This window comes from Vipera berus (genome assembly GCF_964194415.1).
Source record: "Vipera berus genome assembly, chromosome: 9".
NCBI classification, from domain to species: Eukaryota; Metazoa; Chordata; class Lepidosauria; order Squamata; family Viperidae; genus Vipera; species Vipera berus.
The window spans coordinates 13,245,394-13,263,726 of record NC_138212.1 but is presented as its reverse complement, the minus strand read 5'-3'; the positions used below and the strand labels follow the sequence as shown (position 1 = coordinate 13,263,726).

The window sequence follows — 18,333 nt, the reverse complement described above, 5'->3', positions numbered from 1 at the left end:
ATTTTGTTCAGATGGTTATATTTTATCTTTAATGGCGAGTTGGATCACGTGCAGCTGTCATTTCTTTGTGAAGAATAGTCACTTAAAAAAACACCGCTCTCATCTTGGTTGAGAAAAACCTCAAAAGCAAACTAGATACCCAAAGTAAACAAAGGTGCCCTTGAACATAATTTTTCTGCTTAAGTCTCCCCTTTCTATTAAGCCAGGGGTCTGCAACCTCGACAAGTTAAGACTTGTGAACTTCAGCTCCCAGAATTCCTCAGCCCTCTGGCTGAGGAACTCTGGGAGCTGAAGTCCATAAGTCTTAACGTTGTCAAGGTTGCAGACCCCTGTATTAAGCTACTAAAATTTTAAACCCATTTAATACATGGCTTGAAGTTGAGAGTCCTTGATTTTAACAGCAGGAGCTCAGTTGCATGGTGTGTGCACACAAAACACCCTTTAGCAAGGATATTCTTTGTTTAGGAAGGGAGTGTCTGGGTTCCAACAGGTGAAGCTTGTAAATACCCAAGGAGGAACTTGCAGTGTTTCACCAGGAGCTTTACAGATTTTTCTTCATTTTTCCCCCTGTACCATTGTTTTTGTTTCTTTGTTTTCCTAGTACTTTAGGTACCAGCTATTTATTTATTTCCATACCACCCACATCTTCAGTCATGGTAACTTTGGGGAGTCCCAGTGGAACCACAATCAGCACAAGGGGAAAAGCACACTGAGCTTCTGTCCACACTTGTTGTGTGGATATGTGGTGAGGTGAGGGTGAAGTGAGGTGAGATGATTGCATGAAGGCCTTAACTTTATCTGAACAGGACGTGGGTGTTTGTTAGCATCTTAGCTTGCTTTGACAGTAAGTATCTTCCAGTGTCGCAGAAAAATATGGCCTAACTGGACAACAGGCTTCTCCTAAGTCAGGGGTCTGCAAACTTAGCCCTTTTATGACTTGTGGACTTCAACTCCCAGAATTCCTCAACCAGGCACGCTGGCTGAGAAATTCCAGGAGTTGAAGTCCACAAGTCATAAAAGGGCCAAGTTTGAAGACCCTGTCCTAAGTGATCATCCAGAAGCCTTAGGAAAACTAGAAAGCAGAAGATGTACTCAATAGCATCTCCTGGTTGTGTTGCTGAGAGCTGGTGTTTAGTACTACCATTACATTAGTCAATACAGGTGTCACGGTTCCGAGAGATGAATCTCTTCAAAAGAACTTTGAGGCATTGTTTTCCTTAAAGAATCTTTTATTCGAGAAACAAAGTATCGGCACTACATGGTCGAAACCAAAAATTAAATTCCCCTCCCTTGGATACAAAGTAGCAAAGCACAATTCCCTCCTCCAATTAACAGTCATAAATCACATTCCCCAGTTAACTTGAAGCGCGGGCTTTCTCCCCAGCTCTCCAGCCCGCCAAATCTCTTATCAACTCTGGGCCCAATGACCTTGGGTTCCCACGGCTGAGTTGTTATGATTAGCTGGACTCTCATCCACATTCCCCTCTCCCAGCATCATCGAACTCTAAAAGCGATAGAGAAAAAATGGCTACATTTCCATCTGTTGTCATCTGATGTTAGCTGCGTTGACAACAGGTAGTCTTCAACCTTCAACAGCTTATTTACTGACTGTTCCAAGTTACAATGGCACTGAAAAAAGTGACTTATGACCATTTTACACTTAGGATTGTTGCAGCCTCCCCATAGTCACGTGATCAAAATTTGGATGCTTGGCAACTGGCATGTATTTATAACAATTGCAGTGTCCCGGGGTCACATGATCACATTTTGGGACCTTCTGACGAGCAAAGTCATTGGGGAAGCCAGATTCACTTAACAACTGTGGCAAGAAAGGTCGTAAAATGGGTCAAAACTCACTTAACAGTCTTGCTTAGTAATCAAAGTTGATATACTAATACAAGGGTATGAAATCTAAAATATACTAAAGTAAATACTGGCCAGTGTTGCTTATAAATCATGTGATTATTATGTTGTGTGGCTGAGCAGGCTTTTAAAAACTTGTTAGTTTTTTACAATGCTTTTATCTATTTATGCTTGCATTTCCCGAAGTTTTTCTTGAACAGTGATAAGCCAGCTTCAGGAGCCAAGGTAAACCAACACATGCCAGGAGTTGCAAACAGCTTGGAGTTTTTAGCAAAAAAGCTGATGGTAATAAATATGCACAGCGGAAGTAAAGGTGTGAAGATGGGGCTGTTACAAATACAAAAGCTTGTTCTTATTTTTGCTCTGATAAATATAGCAAGGTATAGGATATCTGAGAATATAAAACCTTGTTCTGCAGCTTCATAGTTTTTTCCCTGGTACTTAGCACACATTTCTGTTGCTCTTCTCCAAGTTGCATTATTTGGCTGTTTACAAGTTGTGCTCAGTAGTCCTTGAATAAGCAATCCTTGCAGTGTTTGGGAGACAATTGAGTGCATGAAGTTTTAGGCAATAGATGACCCTATGTCAGGGGTCTTCAAACTTGGCCCTTTTATGACTTGTGGACTTCAACTCCCAGAAGTCCACAAGTCATAAAAGGGCCAAGTTTGAAAACTCTTGCCCTATGTCAATATTTCTCAACCTGGGAAGTTTTAAGCTGTTGGACTTCAACTCCCACAATTCCTCAGTAAGCCGAGGACAACCTGGGTCTCTTTTGTCAGGGAACTACATGCTGCATACATACAGTAAACTCTAATTTCGTGCTGGTGTTTGATGCTCTACAGCAGGGCTGGCTGAGGAATTCTGGGAGTTGAAGTCCACAAGTCTTAAAGTTGCCAAGTTTGAAGACCCCTGCTATATAGTCACCTTGTTCTTTGGTGAGGTTTCTCCATTTTCAGAACAGGCAAGAAAGAGGAGCACCTCCTCTTAATTTTTTTCACAGACCACAATTAATATGCCTCCTGATAATAGGCATTTGCAAAGCAAGAGGCCTATCATGGAATTAAACAGTTGGAAGCCCACTGAGAGCGACCCTAGTGCGGAGGGCAAGAATCCAAATTAAACCTTTTGCAGCAGATGGCTGTCCAGCTTGTGCATGTACATCTTCTGGAAAAGATGCTCACCGTCTCCTCCTGTCACTGATTCTTCCGCCAAAGTGGTCTGACATGTCGGATCTTTTTCTTATTCATCTGCAATCTCACTTCCCATAGCTTAATCACTTATTCACAGGTTTCCATGCATGGATGCCCTCATATTGCATAAGGCCTGGTGGGAGCATGAAGGGGGAGCACAGCAGATTTTAAATTTTGCAGAAGGGGCAAACTGGAAGCACAGCAACTTAAACTTTGAAGTGATGGGAGATAACAGGGATGGGAAAGACCAAAAGGGGGAATTGATTGACTAAGTAAATTTACAGGTAGTCTTGACCAAAATTGAGCCCAAAATTTCCCTCGCTAAGCGTGACAGTTGTTAAGTGAAATTTGCCCCATTTTACGACCTTTCTTGCCACAGTTGGTAAGTGAATCGCTGCAGTTGTTAATAACACGGTTGTTAAGTGAATCTGGCTTCCCTATTGACTTTGCTTGTGAGAAAGTGGCAAAAGATGATCACATGACCCTAAGGGCACTGCCACCATCATAAATATGAGTCTGTTGCCAAACGTCTGAATTTTGGTCATGTGACCACGAGGATACTACAACACTTGCAAGCGTGATCATAAGTCACTTTTTTCAGTGCCGTTGTAACTTTGAAGGGTCACTAAACAAAAAATTATCGAGGACCCCAAAAGAACATTATATTGATCAATATTTACCATATTAAAAAATTAAATTTGATCCATTCGCTACTGCTGCTACTTCTCACGATGCTTTTATTAATTAATTTATTAAATTTCTATGCCACACGTCTTCCTTATGAGGTGATTGTAAAGGAAGTTATAAAGGAAGTAAAACATATTTAAAATACTGAAACTTTAAAGCTACACAGAGTCTGATGATAAAACCATACCGAAACCAGAATCAAGAGTTTAATATGTATGCTTTTTCAACATAGGCTGACAAACAATTTTGATTTCGTAGAGGTTCTTGGGAGAACTCCACAGTCTTAGGTACTGTGCTTAAAAGCACGCCGGCCTGTGACATTAACATCTGGCATTGCAAAGAGGAATTGCTATGCCAGGCAACCAAGCTAGACGTCGTTTTCTGCACCATTTTTTTTTTGTCTTGCCTGGCGTTGAACTGATAGCAGTTATATTACCCCAACCGCAGGAAATAGCTCCTTCAGCTGTAGATTTGCAAAAGGTTGTTTTCTGTTCATTATGAGGTGTGTTTTCCTTGCGGGTTGGAAGGTTGGCTGTTGCTTAATTTATTTGTGGGAGAGGAGAATTTATGTAGGCAGATGACACATAACCTCTTCACATGTTTAGGAGTTAGTTGTTTCCTTTTGGGGTGTACTTACTTTTTGTTTGAGATGACATTTTGCGGGATGATTGTGAGACTTTGTGGTGGGGCGCCTCTATTTTTTGAAGGGTTACCTGTTTCCTTTCAGGGGAAGGTATGTGATTTGGCATTTAGAGTCCCACTCTAACATCGGCTGGATACAGGTAGTCCTTGACTTACAACAATTATTTAGTGACCATTCAAAGATACAATGGCACTAAAAAAGTGACTTATGGCCATTGTCACAGTTATGACCTTTTCAGCATCCCCATGGTCACGTGATCAAAACTCGGGCACTTGGCAACTGGCTCGTATTTATGACGGTTGCAGAGTCCCGGGGTCATACGATCCCCTTTTGCGACCTTCTGACAGGCAAAGTCAATGGGGAAGCCAGATGGACTTAACCACCGTGTTATTAACCTAACAACTGCAGTGATTCACTTAACAACTGTGGCAAGAAAGGTCGTAAAATGTGGCAAAATTCACTTAGCAACTGTCTCACTTGGCAACAGAAATTTGGGGTTCAATGGTAGTCCTAAGTCGAGGACATCCTGTATGGACAGCTTGATGTGTGCAGGTTGTAGTTCCCTTGCAAAAAGAGGTACTGGTGGTCCTCAATTTATGGCCATTCATTTAACAATCAAAGTTACAACGGTCTCAGAAGAAGTGCTTTACAAACTTGTATTCACACATACAACCATCACACCAAATGGTCCCAAATGCTCAGTAGGGGAACTGCTGCTATGCTATCACACACCCCCCTCCCATGACACACGTTGTGATGCACATCAAAAAAGCGTAGTTATGATTGTCATTTGACTTTGGGGAGTCCTCCTGCAGGAGTGGTTGGGCGAGCAGGAAGTGCTGGGAGCCTATCAGAATTCTCCAGCAGCTTGGACCATATCTGGAAATTTCAACAATTGTGGTTGCAAGTGAGTGAGAAGAATATGGCTGCCCTGCGAAATGGCTTCTAAAGCAGTTAAGGGCTGTGAAGCAGCTGGCTTCATGCTCTCACACCATTCTGTTGCTTCACAGAGCAGATCAAATCTTTCTAGCTGTTTCTTTGACAGTAGTCTTTCTCCACCAATTGCTTAAGTATTTGTGTCTTTCCCAATGTAAGTTGCAAAAGGCTACGCAACCAAGTAGCTGACTGTAAGATGTGTACTAACTGGCTGGTGGCAAGTGGGGAAAAATTGTGTAACTTTTTTTCCAGAATTGCTTTTTTAATAGCAATAGCACTTAGACTTATATACCACTTCACAATGCTTTACAGCCCTGTCTAAGCGATTTACAGAGTCAGCCTATTGCCCCCAACAATCTGGGTCTTCACTTTACCAACCTCGGAAGGAGGGTAGGCTGAGTCAACCCTGAGCCGGTGAGACTCGAACTGTCGAACTGTAGGCAGCCGGCAGTCAGCAGACATAACCTGCAGTACTGCATTCTAACCACTGCGCCACCATGGCTCTTTTTAAACCTGGCATCTTTCCGATTATTGAACTTTCACTCTTGTAGGATTCTTCTTCTCTAGTATTCTCTATGGATCTTACAAATCCATAGTATTCCACTATGGATTTGTAAGATCCCAAGTTGAGGAAGTCTTTTCTAGAAAAAAAAATTCAGCTTATTCACCTGTCATACTTGGTACCCTCCAGAGGTGGTGGCCCAAGACCCCTCCCCAATGGCTATACTAATTGCAGCTTCTAGGTGTTGCAATTCTCTCATATATTAAATCTCTAACAGAACAAACTAGCAAATTTATCAGCACATCATTAAGAAATGTGTTTTTAACTTGGGCTTTCACATCAGCCGAAATCCTTTATGCTGAGCATTTGCTTTTTGAAGCTGAGAGCAGCATTAACCCATTCACGTTGCTCTCATTACATATAAATGCACCCTACACATTTCACTGCATTTATATAATGCTTATTTTTTTAATTGAAGTATGAGAAATATATATATATATTGATATTGATATTGTTCTTGCATTAAAGCCCTTGATGATCATTGTTGATCCCAAGGGAATGTAGCTTCTCTAAATCATTAACATCTTGCAATCTGAGATTGAAATCAAGCCTTCTTTAAGTTGCCAGGGGTTCTTTGTGAATTTATGGATGTGGGCATGTAGCTTTTTTGGCAACAATACAGAAGTGGTTGGCTGTTGCCTTTTGGGGAAATGTTGCTCAATTCCTCAGTCTAGACCAGCAGTGTCCAGCCTTGGCAACTTTAATACCTGTGAACTTCCTCAACCACAATATCCAGGGTCGGGCATGATGGCTCAGTGTTTAAGATGCTAGGCTAGGCCAGGGGTAGGCAACCTTGGCTCTTTTATGACTCGTGGACTTCAACTCCCAGAATTCCTGAGCCAGCCATGCTGAGGGGAAAGGGAGAGGTTTCCGAGCTGAGCCATGCTGGCTCAGGAATTCTGGGAGTTGAAGTCCACAAGTCATAAAAGAGCCAAGGCTGCCTACCCCTGGGCTAGGCTTATCATCTGGAAAGCCAGCAACTTGGGTTGGAGACCCAAGCGCTGCATGATGGGGTGAGCTCCAGTTACTCCAGCTCCTGCTTACCTAACAGTTTGAAAGCATGCAAATGCAAGTAGATAAATAGGTACCACTTCAGTGGGAAGGTAATAGCATTCCTTACTTTCATGCTGGCCACATGATGACAGAAGTGTCTCTCAGACAATGCAGGCTCCCTTGGCTGAGAATCAGAGACGAGCACTGCCCTCTTCAGTTGGTTACAACTGGACAGAGGAAACCTTTAAACTTTTAAATTCAGTGTTCAAAGCAGAATCTTGATTACACTAATATAGATCAGCATTACCAGCAGTCTTCCTAAGGCATCTCTCATGATCATGGGCCAGGTGAAGTCTCTCTCAGGTTGAGCTCGCCTCCTGCAGACTTCAGGACACATCCATGCTGTTTTCTTGTCAACAATACCCAAGTTATTTTCCATGCCTTCTTCCAGGATGATTTTTTTTTACTTCTCCATTCTAGCCTTCTAATTCCTGGAAGGCTCCCATCCAGGTAGTAACCAAACCTGATCCTACTTAGCTTCGGTGCCCCAACAAGACCCTCCATACATGGCCACATGCTGAGATGAGGAGCAACTTAGGAGGAGCTCAGCCATTCAGTTGCCTACCACCTGTATCGTCTGTCCTCCATCCACTCATCCACTCCTTCCTCCGAGAAACTCAAAGTGGCTCTATGGTTTACCCTATTCCATTTTGTCCTTGAGATAATCGTGTGAAATAAGTTCATCCTGTGTGCATATAACTATGCAAACTTCATTCCCAAACTCTGAAGATCTTACCCCAGTGAACTATTCACCTCACTGCAGTCCCATACAGGTTTTTTGGCAGTTCTTCTAGAACCGGTCACTTTTCAAAGTAGGCAGTTACTTGGTGAACTTTGGTGTATTTTCATTCATTCTGTTGACCATTAATCAAGGAAAGAGACCTCGAAAAGGATTTAGTCCCCCTTGTTCGCTACACCATCTACAGTATATACTGCACAGGTAATCCTCAACCTACAACCCCAATTGAGACCTCCAAATTTATGTTGCTAAGTGAGACATTTGTCAAGTGAGGTTTGCCCCATTTTATGACCTTTCTTGCCACAGTCATTAAGTGAATCACTGCCATTGTTAAATTAGTAACATGGATGTTAAGTAAATCCGGCTTCCCCCATTGACTTTGCTTGTCAGAAGATTGCCAAAGGGGATCGCGTGACCCTGGGACGCTGCAACTTTCGTAAATATGAACCACTTGTCAAGTATCTGAATGTAAATCATGTGGCCATGGGGATGCTGCAATGGCCACAAGTGTGAAAAACAGTCATAAGCCACTTTTTTCAGTGCCGTTATTGTAACTTTGAACGGTCACTAAACAAACTGTTGTAAGTCGAGGACTACCTGTACAACATTCAGAAGGTTTCATTGGGTCTCATTTGCTGGAGGATAGGCAGGCTAAGGGAAGCTATGCTTGGATGTGTGTCCCCTGTTGGATCCAAGGAGACTAAATGTTCAGCTTACTATTCCTTTTAAAAAAAGCACCCCTGTTAAAGTTTCCCTTAGGAAGTAACCGTCTCTTTTGCAAGGAAGAATGTCCTGGAATTCCCTTCAGTGTACTGAGGGATCCTTGGTGCTCTCTGAGCTTGCTTGTTTTCTTTCAGACGTTTCATTACCCAAACTAGGTAACATCATCAGTGCTAGTAAGGAGGGATATTTGCTGTCAGTTTATCTAGCGGCTTTTGCTGTTGTTGGGGATGGTCTTAGAGCTGTGGTTGGGGATGGTCTTAGAGGTCCTTTGGTTGGCCTGTTGGATTCTTTGGCAGTTCCATTATTGGGGTATTGTTTACTTCAGGGGTCCCCAACCCCTGGTCCATGGACCAGTACCGGGCCGCGGCATGCCAGCAACCGGTCCGTACAAAGAAGCAAAGCCCCATCCGCGAGATGCAGGCAGCACACAAAACCATGCATTCTCCGGTCCATGGAAAAATCTTTCTCCACGGAACCGGTCCCTGGTGCCCAACAGATTGGGGACCTCTGGTTTACTTGATTGTTGATCTGATGTTAACCTTGGGAGTTAATCTATGCTGGCCTGGCTGGTGATTTTGTTCCTTTTTGGGCCAGGTGACCGTCTCTTTTGCATAGTCTAGAGATGTTGTTAATGTCTATGTGTCCATTGATGGCCTATTTGTCTTCAGTGCAATAAACCAAGCAGTAAATGAAGACTCTTTGTTTTCGGCCAGATCCACAGCTTGGCTAGGCTGTGTTTAGTCATAGTTCACTGCTATGATTTGCATAGACTAAATTTGATAAACCAGCAGATCAAATTGTGGCTGCTTACTTTGTGATGCCATGTGTTGTGTGAATGCAACTTTGGGGAGTTCAGAATCAACAGCCTGGTTGAAATTTACCTGCCTTCTAGAATGTTTCCCCCCCTCCTTCCCCCAGCAGATAAGACTTTGAATCTGACCCAGGTTACTCTAGATACATTTGAGCAAACCACATGGCTTCCTGAGAGCTGACAAACCGGTTTTGTTTGCATAGCCCTCCCCAGGTTTTTTTCCCTTTTATTTCTTCTTTTCTGGGTTTGAGTGTGCAAGGTTGAGACAGTTCTTTGCCAAAGCCCCCACCCACCCACCCCGCCCCACACCTTCAGTGGAGAGACATAGCCTTCCTGTTGCTGCTGGTAGAGGTATATCTATCCTTGTTTGTTACAGCAAAAATGGGTCTGTGGGCATCTAGGCTACTTATCTGAGCCTCATTTTTGAGTTTGTTGAACGGTGAAGTTTCCCTTTTTAAAAAAAAACAAAAAACCCCACTGCCTTTTAAAAGAGTGGCTACTTAATGGCTGCTTGTGATATGCTGTGGAATTGGATGCAACCTTGATTGCCAGACAGTATTTAATCGCTAATGTGTATTAGTGTAAAACTGTTTGGGATTCCTGATATTTTCATTCTGGAGTCTTGAACAACTTGGCCATAGGCTCAATTCCCGTGTTGTTTTTTTAATTACATATAAAGTCAATCAACCATCGAAGCGTCTTCATCACACTTCTTTGCCATTGAGATGGTGCTACAGGTAGTCCTTGACTTACAACCATTTGTTTAGTGACCGTTTAAAGTCACAGCAGGACTAAAAAAAATGACTTATATTTTTCACACTTACGATTGTCGCAGCATCCCTGTGTACAGACGGTCAAACTTTGGATGCTTGGCATGTATTTATGACGGTTGCGGGGGTCCTGAGGTCACATGATCCCCTTTTGCAACCTTCTAACAAGCAAAATCAATGGGGGAGCCAGATTCACTTAATAACCATCAGAAGCCAGTTTGAAAGGTTGCAAATGGTGATCACGTGACCCCGGGATGCTGCAACTGTCGTAAATGCATGCCAGTTGCCAAGGTGCCTGGATTTTGATCACGTGACCGTCGCAATGCTGGGACAGTCATAAGTGCAAGGAATGGTTGTAAGTCACTTTTTTTCCAACACTCTTGAGACTTGCTATATGAGTGGTTGTAAATTGAGGAGTGCCACTATCCCTAATAAATGAGCAGGCAAATCACTGTCAATAACTTTGATAATTAATAGTTGACTATTATTAGCCATTTTAATTCAAAATACAAGTTTTATCCTAGTCACTCCTTTTTTGGGGGTGTGTGTGACCCCAACCCTCTGAAGCCAGGAGCCAAATTAATACAAACAGAGAGGCCAGTCGTGTTCCAGGTTGTTACATGTAAATAACAATAAGGTAAAAAATCTTCAGCATGCCACACCAGTTTATTATATGTGTGCTTGACATAAGTGCATGAGCATAAGTGCATGATAATAAATTGAAAAACAAATAAACTATTATTTTAGGGGAAAGTATGAGGAAGATCAAAATTCTAAGCAAGGGTTCTCTTGTGTATCAGAGTAGGTCCACTGCATGACTGAAATGGACTGGGCCATTGCCAGGATATTTTATCATCTGTCTGTCCATCCAGCCATCCTACCTATCTGTCTGTCTGTCCGTCTGTCTGTCTGTCCGTCCGTCCATCCATCCATCCATCCATCCATCCATCCATCTATCTCAGGGGTCTTCAAACTTGGCCCTTTTATGACTTGTGGACTTCAACTGGCTAAGGAATTCTAGAAATTGGTCCACAATTTTTATGACTTGTGGACTTCAACTCCCAGAAGGCACACTGGCTGAGGAATTCTAGAAATTGGTCCACAAGTCATAAAAGGGCCAAGTTTGAAGACCCCTGATTGATCTATCTATCTATCTATCTATCTATCTATCTATCTATCTATCTATCTATCTATCTATCTATCTAATCTATCTATCTTATCTATCTTATCTATCTTATCTATCTTATCTATCTAATCTCCCACCTTTATTGTTTTTACAAACAACCAAGGTGGTGAACATATCCAACACGTCTTCCTCCTCCTATTTTCCCCACAACAACAACCCTGTGAGGTGAGTTGGGCTGAGAGAGAGTGACTGGGCCAAAGTCACCCAGCCCGCTTTCATGGCTAAGGTGGGACTTGAACTCCCAGTCTCCTACTTTTTAGCCTGGTGCCTTCACCACTAGACCAAGCTGGCTAGCTTTCCAAAGCGATTCTCTCGGTCTGGGTGGCCAGGGAACTACAACTCCTGTTTGTGAAAAAGGCCTCCTCTGGATTATTGTGACACCAACACTGATTGCTCAAAATCTCTTTCATCATCTTCAGGAAGCCCACTAAGAAATTCATAGGTTGTGGGATCCTGCTGAAAAACAGTTGACAAGGAGAGAAGTCCACATTGCAAGAATTCAGAAGCTGCATGCTGCTTTCTTTTTCTTTTTTTAAAGTGCTTTAATTTTCTATTTTTTGCATTTCTGTTAATCTTTTGATTCGAAGAGGTATCTTTACTTTTTTTTGCAAATAATGCCAGTGTCTGAGTTTTGTAATTCCATGCCAAAGCGTTTTAGCAAGCAGAGTAGGAAGTCTCTTGGTCATCAAAACAAAGTTTTCAAAACTTCCATTCGTTCTTTTGAGGTGGGCATGAAAAAACCTTTTAAGGGACTGCCAACTTATTCAAGCTTATTTCTCTTCTTTTCTTGAGTAATCACTCTTTTGAAAAGGGGATTTGCCACAGACTTCAGTGCAATTTTCCATAACGACAGAAAAGCCTTGACAAACACGAATAGAGAATTAAAAAATGAATAAAATACAGTTGTGTAGCCAAACAGCCATTGATTGTAATGAAATAAAAAAAAGTTATGGTTGGAGCCGGGCATTAGTACTTCACAATTGTTTCTGCCATTTAAGGGTGAATGTAGATGGCAAGAGCTTCACAGAAAAGGAGCAAAACAGGAAGTTTGAGAAAGAATAAAAAGACCTTGACATGCTCAGGGAAGTGTTGAGATTGACTGAATCACAATAAGAATCTTGTTGTAGAAATACAACCTTATGGATTCCAAAACAAACACAAGCTTTCCTCAAACCTCTTTTCTGTTGGGCATACTCTGTAATCACAGTATGTTGAATATTTGCTATAAAAGAAGGATAAGTATGAAGGGAGAGGCAGCCTTGATTTACAGCTGCTGGAAGGATAGGCAGCCCCGGCTCCACCCACCCATGTGTTGTGATTCAGGGTCAGCCTGTGGGTTCGGCAGTTGGGTCGGACGACTCAGAGGAGGAGGAGGAGGAGGGGGGTGTTGAAGAGCTTGCTGAGGGGATTGGACAGCTTGATGAGAGCCCCCAGCCAGGCCCCTCTCATCTGGTCACGATGCAGACCCAGCTGTGTGAGCCTGACAGCGTGGATGAAGATGACCCACAGCTGGCCCTGTTCAAGGACACCCGACGCAGGAGGCAGTCAATCAGGAGTAAACAGAGGAAGGCAATGGGGCTCCTCGGAAGGAGGCAGAGAGAAGCCACACCCTGAACTGTATTTAAGGGGGAATGCGTGGGAGGGCTGGTTTGCTGAAGGCAACCGCTTGAAAAGCTCCTGTTTCTTGGTTTGTGTCTTGTTCTATTTGTTTTTGTAGCAATAAATTTGGCAGGCGTAATTCCAGCCTCTTGCCTTCTTGTAAAAGGGGTTGTCCCTGCCTTTTCTGCAGGGCCAGTAGCAGGCTGGTACAGAACACCATGGCTCTCTTGAGCTTCTCGTTGCTCTTGACCCAGTCGCTCTTCTTCCACAGATTCGTTTTGCAATTCTCTCTATATGACCACAACGCTTTCTCCAAATCTTTCTTCTTGTCCCAAATTTTGCAAATTGGGCATGCTCCAGGTCATAACTCAGGGGTGGGCAACCATGGCAACTTTACAACCTGCGGGCTTCAAGTCCCAGAATTCCTGAGCCAGCAGGAAAGGAGGTTGAAGTCCACAGGTCGTACAGCTGCCATAGTTGCCCACCCCACCCTAACTATTAAACATTGCCATCTGGTGGGGCCCAGAAAGTATGCCTTCTCTTTTGCAGGTTCTGCTCTATGGAACACCCTGCCCGTTGATACAGTGGCACCTTGGTAATCAACTGATTTGAAAGTCATCAAATTTGGTACTCAATGCATTTTGATGCAAAAATTACGCTTTGCTTTTCTTGGTACTCAGTGCACAAGTTAGAACCTGTTGGTGTTGGCTGAGTTGTGACTCACTACATCAGGGGTCTTCAAACGTGGCCCTTTTATGACATGTGGACTTCAACTCCCAGAATTCCTTAGCCAGGCATGCTGACTGAGGAATTCTAGGAGTTGAAGTCCACAAGTCATAAAAGGGCCAAGTTTGAAGACCCTTGCACTACATTATTCCTTTTGCGGAAAATTTGTTTAGTACTCATCATTTTTGGTACCCATCGCATCTCCCAGAACCAATTAACATTAAGTACCAAGGTACCACTGTATTTGCTTGGCAATGACTCCACTGGCATTTCATAAATCCTTGAAGAACTGGTTGTTCCTTCAAGTGCAGAGTCTGGAGCTTGGATCAGCCCATCAATATAATGTTTCTTATTATAATTATTGTTTTATAGATTAAGTTAGATTGTTCTTGGGTACCATTATGGTGTTACTGTACTGTTGATATAATTACTTTCTTGCATTGCTTCTGTTGTTGTTTTTAATTCTATGTTCAATACACAGAGTTGCAATTGGGAGACAACAGAATAACAGACTTGGAAGGGGCCTTGGAAGTCTTCTAGTCCAACCCCCTGTTCAAGCAGGAGACCCTATACCAGGGGTCTCCAAACTTGGCATCTTTAAGACTTGTGGGCTTCGTCTTAAAGCAGCCAAGTTTGAAGACCCCTGCCCTATACCATTTCAGACAATTGATTGTCCAATTTCTTCTTAAAAACCTCCATTGTTGTTGCATCACCCAAAATTTCTAAAAGCAAGTCATTCCACTGATTAATTGTTTTAACCATCAGGACATTTCTCCTTAGATATTGGAACACTGCTATCATGTCACCCCAGTCCTTCTTTTCATTAAACTAGACATATCCAATTCCTCCAAATGTTTTTCATATATTTAGCCTCCAATCCCCTAATCATCTTTGTTCTTCTCTGCACTCTTTCTAGAGTCTCAACATCTTTTTTTATATCATGGCAACCAAAATTGGATGCAGTGTTACAAGTGTGGTCTTATTATACATTATAAAGTAGTAATAATACTTCACGTGATCTTGAGTTTATCCCTCTGTTAATGCACCCTAGAACTGTGTTGGCTTTCTTTGGCAGCTGCAGCACACTGCTGGCTCATATTTAAGTGATTGCCCACTAGGACTCTAAGATCCCAAGCTATATAATTTGATATTATAATAGAGAATAAAAAATAATGTAATCCTTTCAAATTAGTTACTCATGTTTAGATTAAATCCACATTTATTCAGCACCAATTTATTTTAACCCCCTCTCTTCATGTTTTATAACACACGCTTCCCAAGTGTTCCTTCCTATTGCATTCACTTACGTTTTTCTTGACAAATTCATCTCTCACTTTCACATAGCAATTTGAAGAGAATCACACTGTTACACACAGCCATTGTTGCATTTTTCAATAAGCATTCTCTCTCTCTCTCTCTCTTTCTCTCTCTCTCCTTTTAAGAAAAGCTATCTACATGTGCATCAATTTGAGTGGGCCGTGGGCCCTTTTGTTAGCTTAAAAAAATCATTCCTTTATCTTTCCCCCCAGTAGGGTGCATATTCTATGAAGGCAACCTGAATGGAGAGTCATCACCCATGTCTCATCGGCTAGAGCCAGGTGCTTCCTTCTTGAGAATTGTTCCTGTACCTATGGCAACAAGGAGAACAATAACATCTGCCTGCTGGCTGGACCTTCCAGTTCCACACTGAGGATGCATCGGCAGGAGGACACTAATGTTTAGCAAACGCTGGTGGGATTAGAACTGGATGGTGTTGACTTGAGACATTCTTACCAAGTACTTTCCATGGATCAAGACCCTGGCATTGAGGCCCTGCTGGACCTCAGCTTCCTGACCGAGGAGGAACAGAATGCAATTGTGGAAGTTTTGCACAGAGACTTGCAGCTCCAGATGTGTGAGAAAGGACGGATCAAGTGAGAACCTGTTCTGTGGTGGTTGTCTCAATAGATTTTAGATGCTTTCTTAAAGTGGTCGGATTAGGATCATCTCTATTTCTAATGGAGTCTTCTCTCCAAGATGTCTTCCATGGTTTCATTCATGGAGGCCATACATAGGCAATCTATGGTCATCATGCCAAATGTGGGACCTGGTACATCTTTTGTACTGGCCGAGCCATACTGGAGTGGGCAGGGCAAGATTTGAGTGGGACATTTCCCTACCCATGTGCTTAAAGGAGCAACCCAGGAGAGTGTCCATTACATTATTCTTCCTTTCATTTTTGTCTTGCCATATCCACCCTAGCAAGGAACCCAGAGCCATTGATGTTTAGACTTGGGCTGCTTTCGTGTCCATCCCCATTAGGTTTTTTTAAAAAAATTCTGTAGGCCTTTGGCATCTATTAGAAATCACGATGATGTCATGCACAACATAATTTATTGATCTGATTTAATTTGATTCAATTTATATGGCCGCCCATCTCACCAAGGCAACTCTGGGCAGCGTATACAGATAGTTCTTAATTTACAACCGTTCATTTAATGACCTACAACCAGTATTTGCATTTAGAACCATTGCAACACCCCCATGATCACGTTATCAAAATTTGGGTGCTTTGGCAACCAGCATGTATTTATGATGGTTGCAGTGCCCCAGGGTTATATGATTGCCAGCTGGCTTCCCACAAGCAAAGTCAATGGGGAAAGCTGGATTTGTTTAATGACTGCATGATTCACTTAATACCTGCCGTGATTTGCTTAACTGTAGCAATAAACAGTGATACAATTAGGTGTGAGTCACTTAAAAACTGCCTTGATTACATCCAAAATTGTGGTCCCAGTTGTGATCATAAATCGAGGACGATATAGTTAAAAATATAAATATAACAATTACATATACATATGCACACACACAAAAGCCAAAGGACAATTGAGGCTATATATGTCAATAGTAGACTAATAATACCACACAGGTTTGACACCTATTCCTGGGTGAACATCTAAGTCTTAAGAGATTTTTTAAAAGACCAGCACTGATGGGCATAATGATATTATGCGAAAGAGGCAAATTACAAAATTGCATCAGTATCATCAGAAATTGTATATTTTGTACTATAACACCTAAAGTCACTTATCATCCCTTGCTTCCTATCACCTTATGAGGACACTTTAGCAAACTTTGAGGTTCCTCCTGGTTGATAATGCTTCCTTACAAAGAAGCACTGCAGTTTCGATTGTGTAGCAATCTGCACAGAATATTGAGTTTGTTATTAGTATGAACCTTTACCTTTACCTTAGATATATATATATATATATATATAATCTCCCTCCTAGCTTATCTGGCCTAAAAACTTTCAGCTTCGGTCATGTCAACTGTGATTTACGTGAGACTGAAAGATGACACATGCCCTTCCTGGCATATGGGTTACTGTCCAGTCTTAACGCCTCACAAAGAAGTCACCTTGAATTCAGTGGGATTTTCTTCCAGGCAATCAATCATAAGGTTGCATTTAGCTACCATAGCTTCAGCTTTCCAGAAGCATTGAAATCTCCTTTTCCCAAACCCTGCTTGGCTTGAATTAATCATTTTTAACTCTTTTGATTCACTTCCAACTAACTGTGTTTTCTGCCTTGAAAGCTTGCTGGACAAAACATTTGGATTCTAAATAGGTGATAATGAGGAGGAGGAGGGAAAAAAAAGGAGATTCTGGCCCAGCGAAGCTTCCCAACTTGCTTGTTTCTCTTTCTCTGCCCCCTCAAGCAACCTGCGCAAATCTGTCTCTGACCCAAACTGGCTGAAGATCTTGTCCGGCGAATGGTTTTGTGATGTCCGTTCCCAACGGCACCAGCGCAATCTCTTCGGGGCAGACATTGTCCGAGCTTCGATCCGCCGGAAGAAGAAGCCCAAAGGTAAGAAGGTGCTTGACTGCCCTCTTATGCCTTAGGTTTCAAGATGAGGCAAAAAGAAACAAGAGAAGCCATGTTTTGGGAACGCACTAACGGATGAAGACTGCTCCTCAAATAACCATATCATCTTCTTAGCCCAGGGGTCTCCAAATTTGACAACTTTTAAGATTTGTGGACGTCAACTCTCAGAATTCCCCTGGGAGTCGGAGTCCACAAGTCGTAAAGTTGCCAAGTTCTAGTCCAAGTCCGTGTCCATTGCAGAAACCTTCGTATAATTCTGGACAAATGGCTGTCTTATCCTGCCTTGGAAAACTCCAGCGATGGAGCACCCACAGCTTTAGGAAGCAGGCTGCTCCATTGGTGTTAATAGCTCTCACCATCTTACAATGTAGCTTTTAAAGGAGAGGATTGCCTCAGGTTGCTCAGAATATCATGGTGATGGATGGATGATTTATTTCCCCCCCTGCCTCACCATCCTTTTCTGAGGTAAAAAGGAGAGTTATCCTCAGTTCGGAGTTCTCATTCTTTTCGATCCATGCAGTATTGCTTCTGAAAAGGAAAGTGCTTTTGGTTATTGCTGACTTTGGTATGGCACACAAAGCTAGAATACAGAATACAAAATTACAGAGTTGGAAGGGACCTTGGAGGTCTTCTAGTCCAACCCCCTGCTCAAGCAGGAGACCCTATACCAGTTCAGGCAAGTGGCTGTCCAGTCTCTTCTTAAAAGCCTCCAGTGATGGAGCACCCGCAACTTCTGAAGGCAAGCCGTTCCACTGATTAATTGTTCTCACTGCCAAGAAATGTCTCCTTAGTTCTATGCTGGATCTCTCTTTGATAAGCTACTACTTTCACCCTATCAAAGCAGATGAACATGAACTCAAGCAAAAAAGAAGCCCGGAGAACGTAGTTATGATCAGTGAACCTGTGCCACAGGATGAGAATACAAGGGAGGCCATGGATGCGCCAGAGGATGAGAAGATGGTGGAGACTACGGATGTGTAAG

General features: G+C 42.5%; 1 protein-coding gene across 3 annotated transcripts in view; it reads left to right on the top strand.

The window, feature by feature from the left end:
- SYTL1 (synaptotagmin like 1) overlaps positions 1-18,333 on the top strand; it is a 44,572-nt gene that overhangs the window by 3,542 nt on the left and 22,697 nt on the right. The window contains exons 2-4 of one of the 3 annotated variants that reach the window (XM_081334640.1): positions 15,018-15,401; positions 17,185-17,333; positions 18,196-18,328. In XM_081334640.1, the coding sequence (XP_081190766.1) occupies positions 15,274-15,401; positions 17,185-17,333; positions 18,196-18,328 (410 nt within the window). In that variant the 5' untranslated portion in view covers positions 15,018-15,273. Of the gene's footprint in view, positions 1-15,017; positions 15,402-17,184; positions 17,334-18,192; positions 18,329-18,333 lie in introns of all 3 variants that reach the window. The other 2 variants (XM_081334639.1, XM_081334638.1) reach the window with 2 other exon arrangements.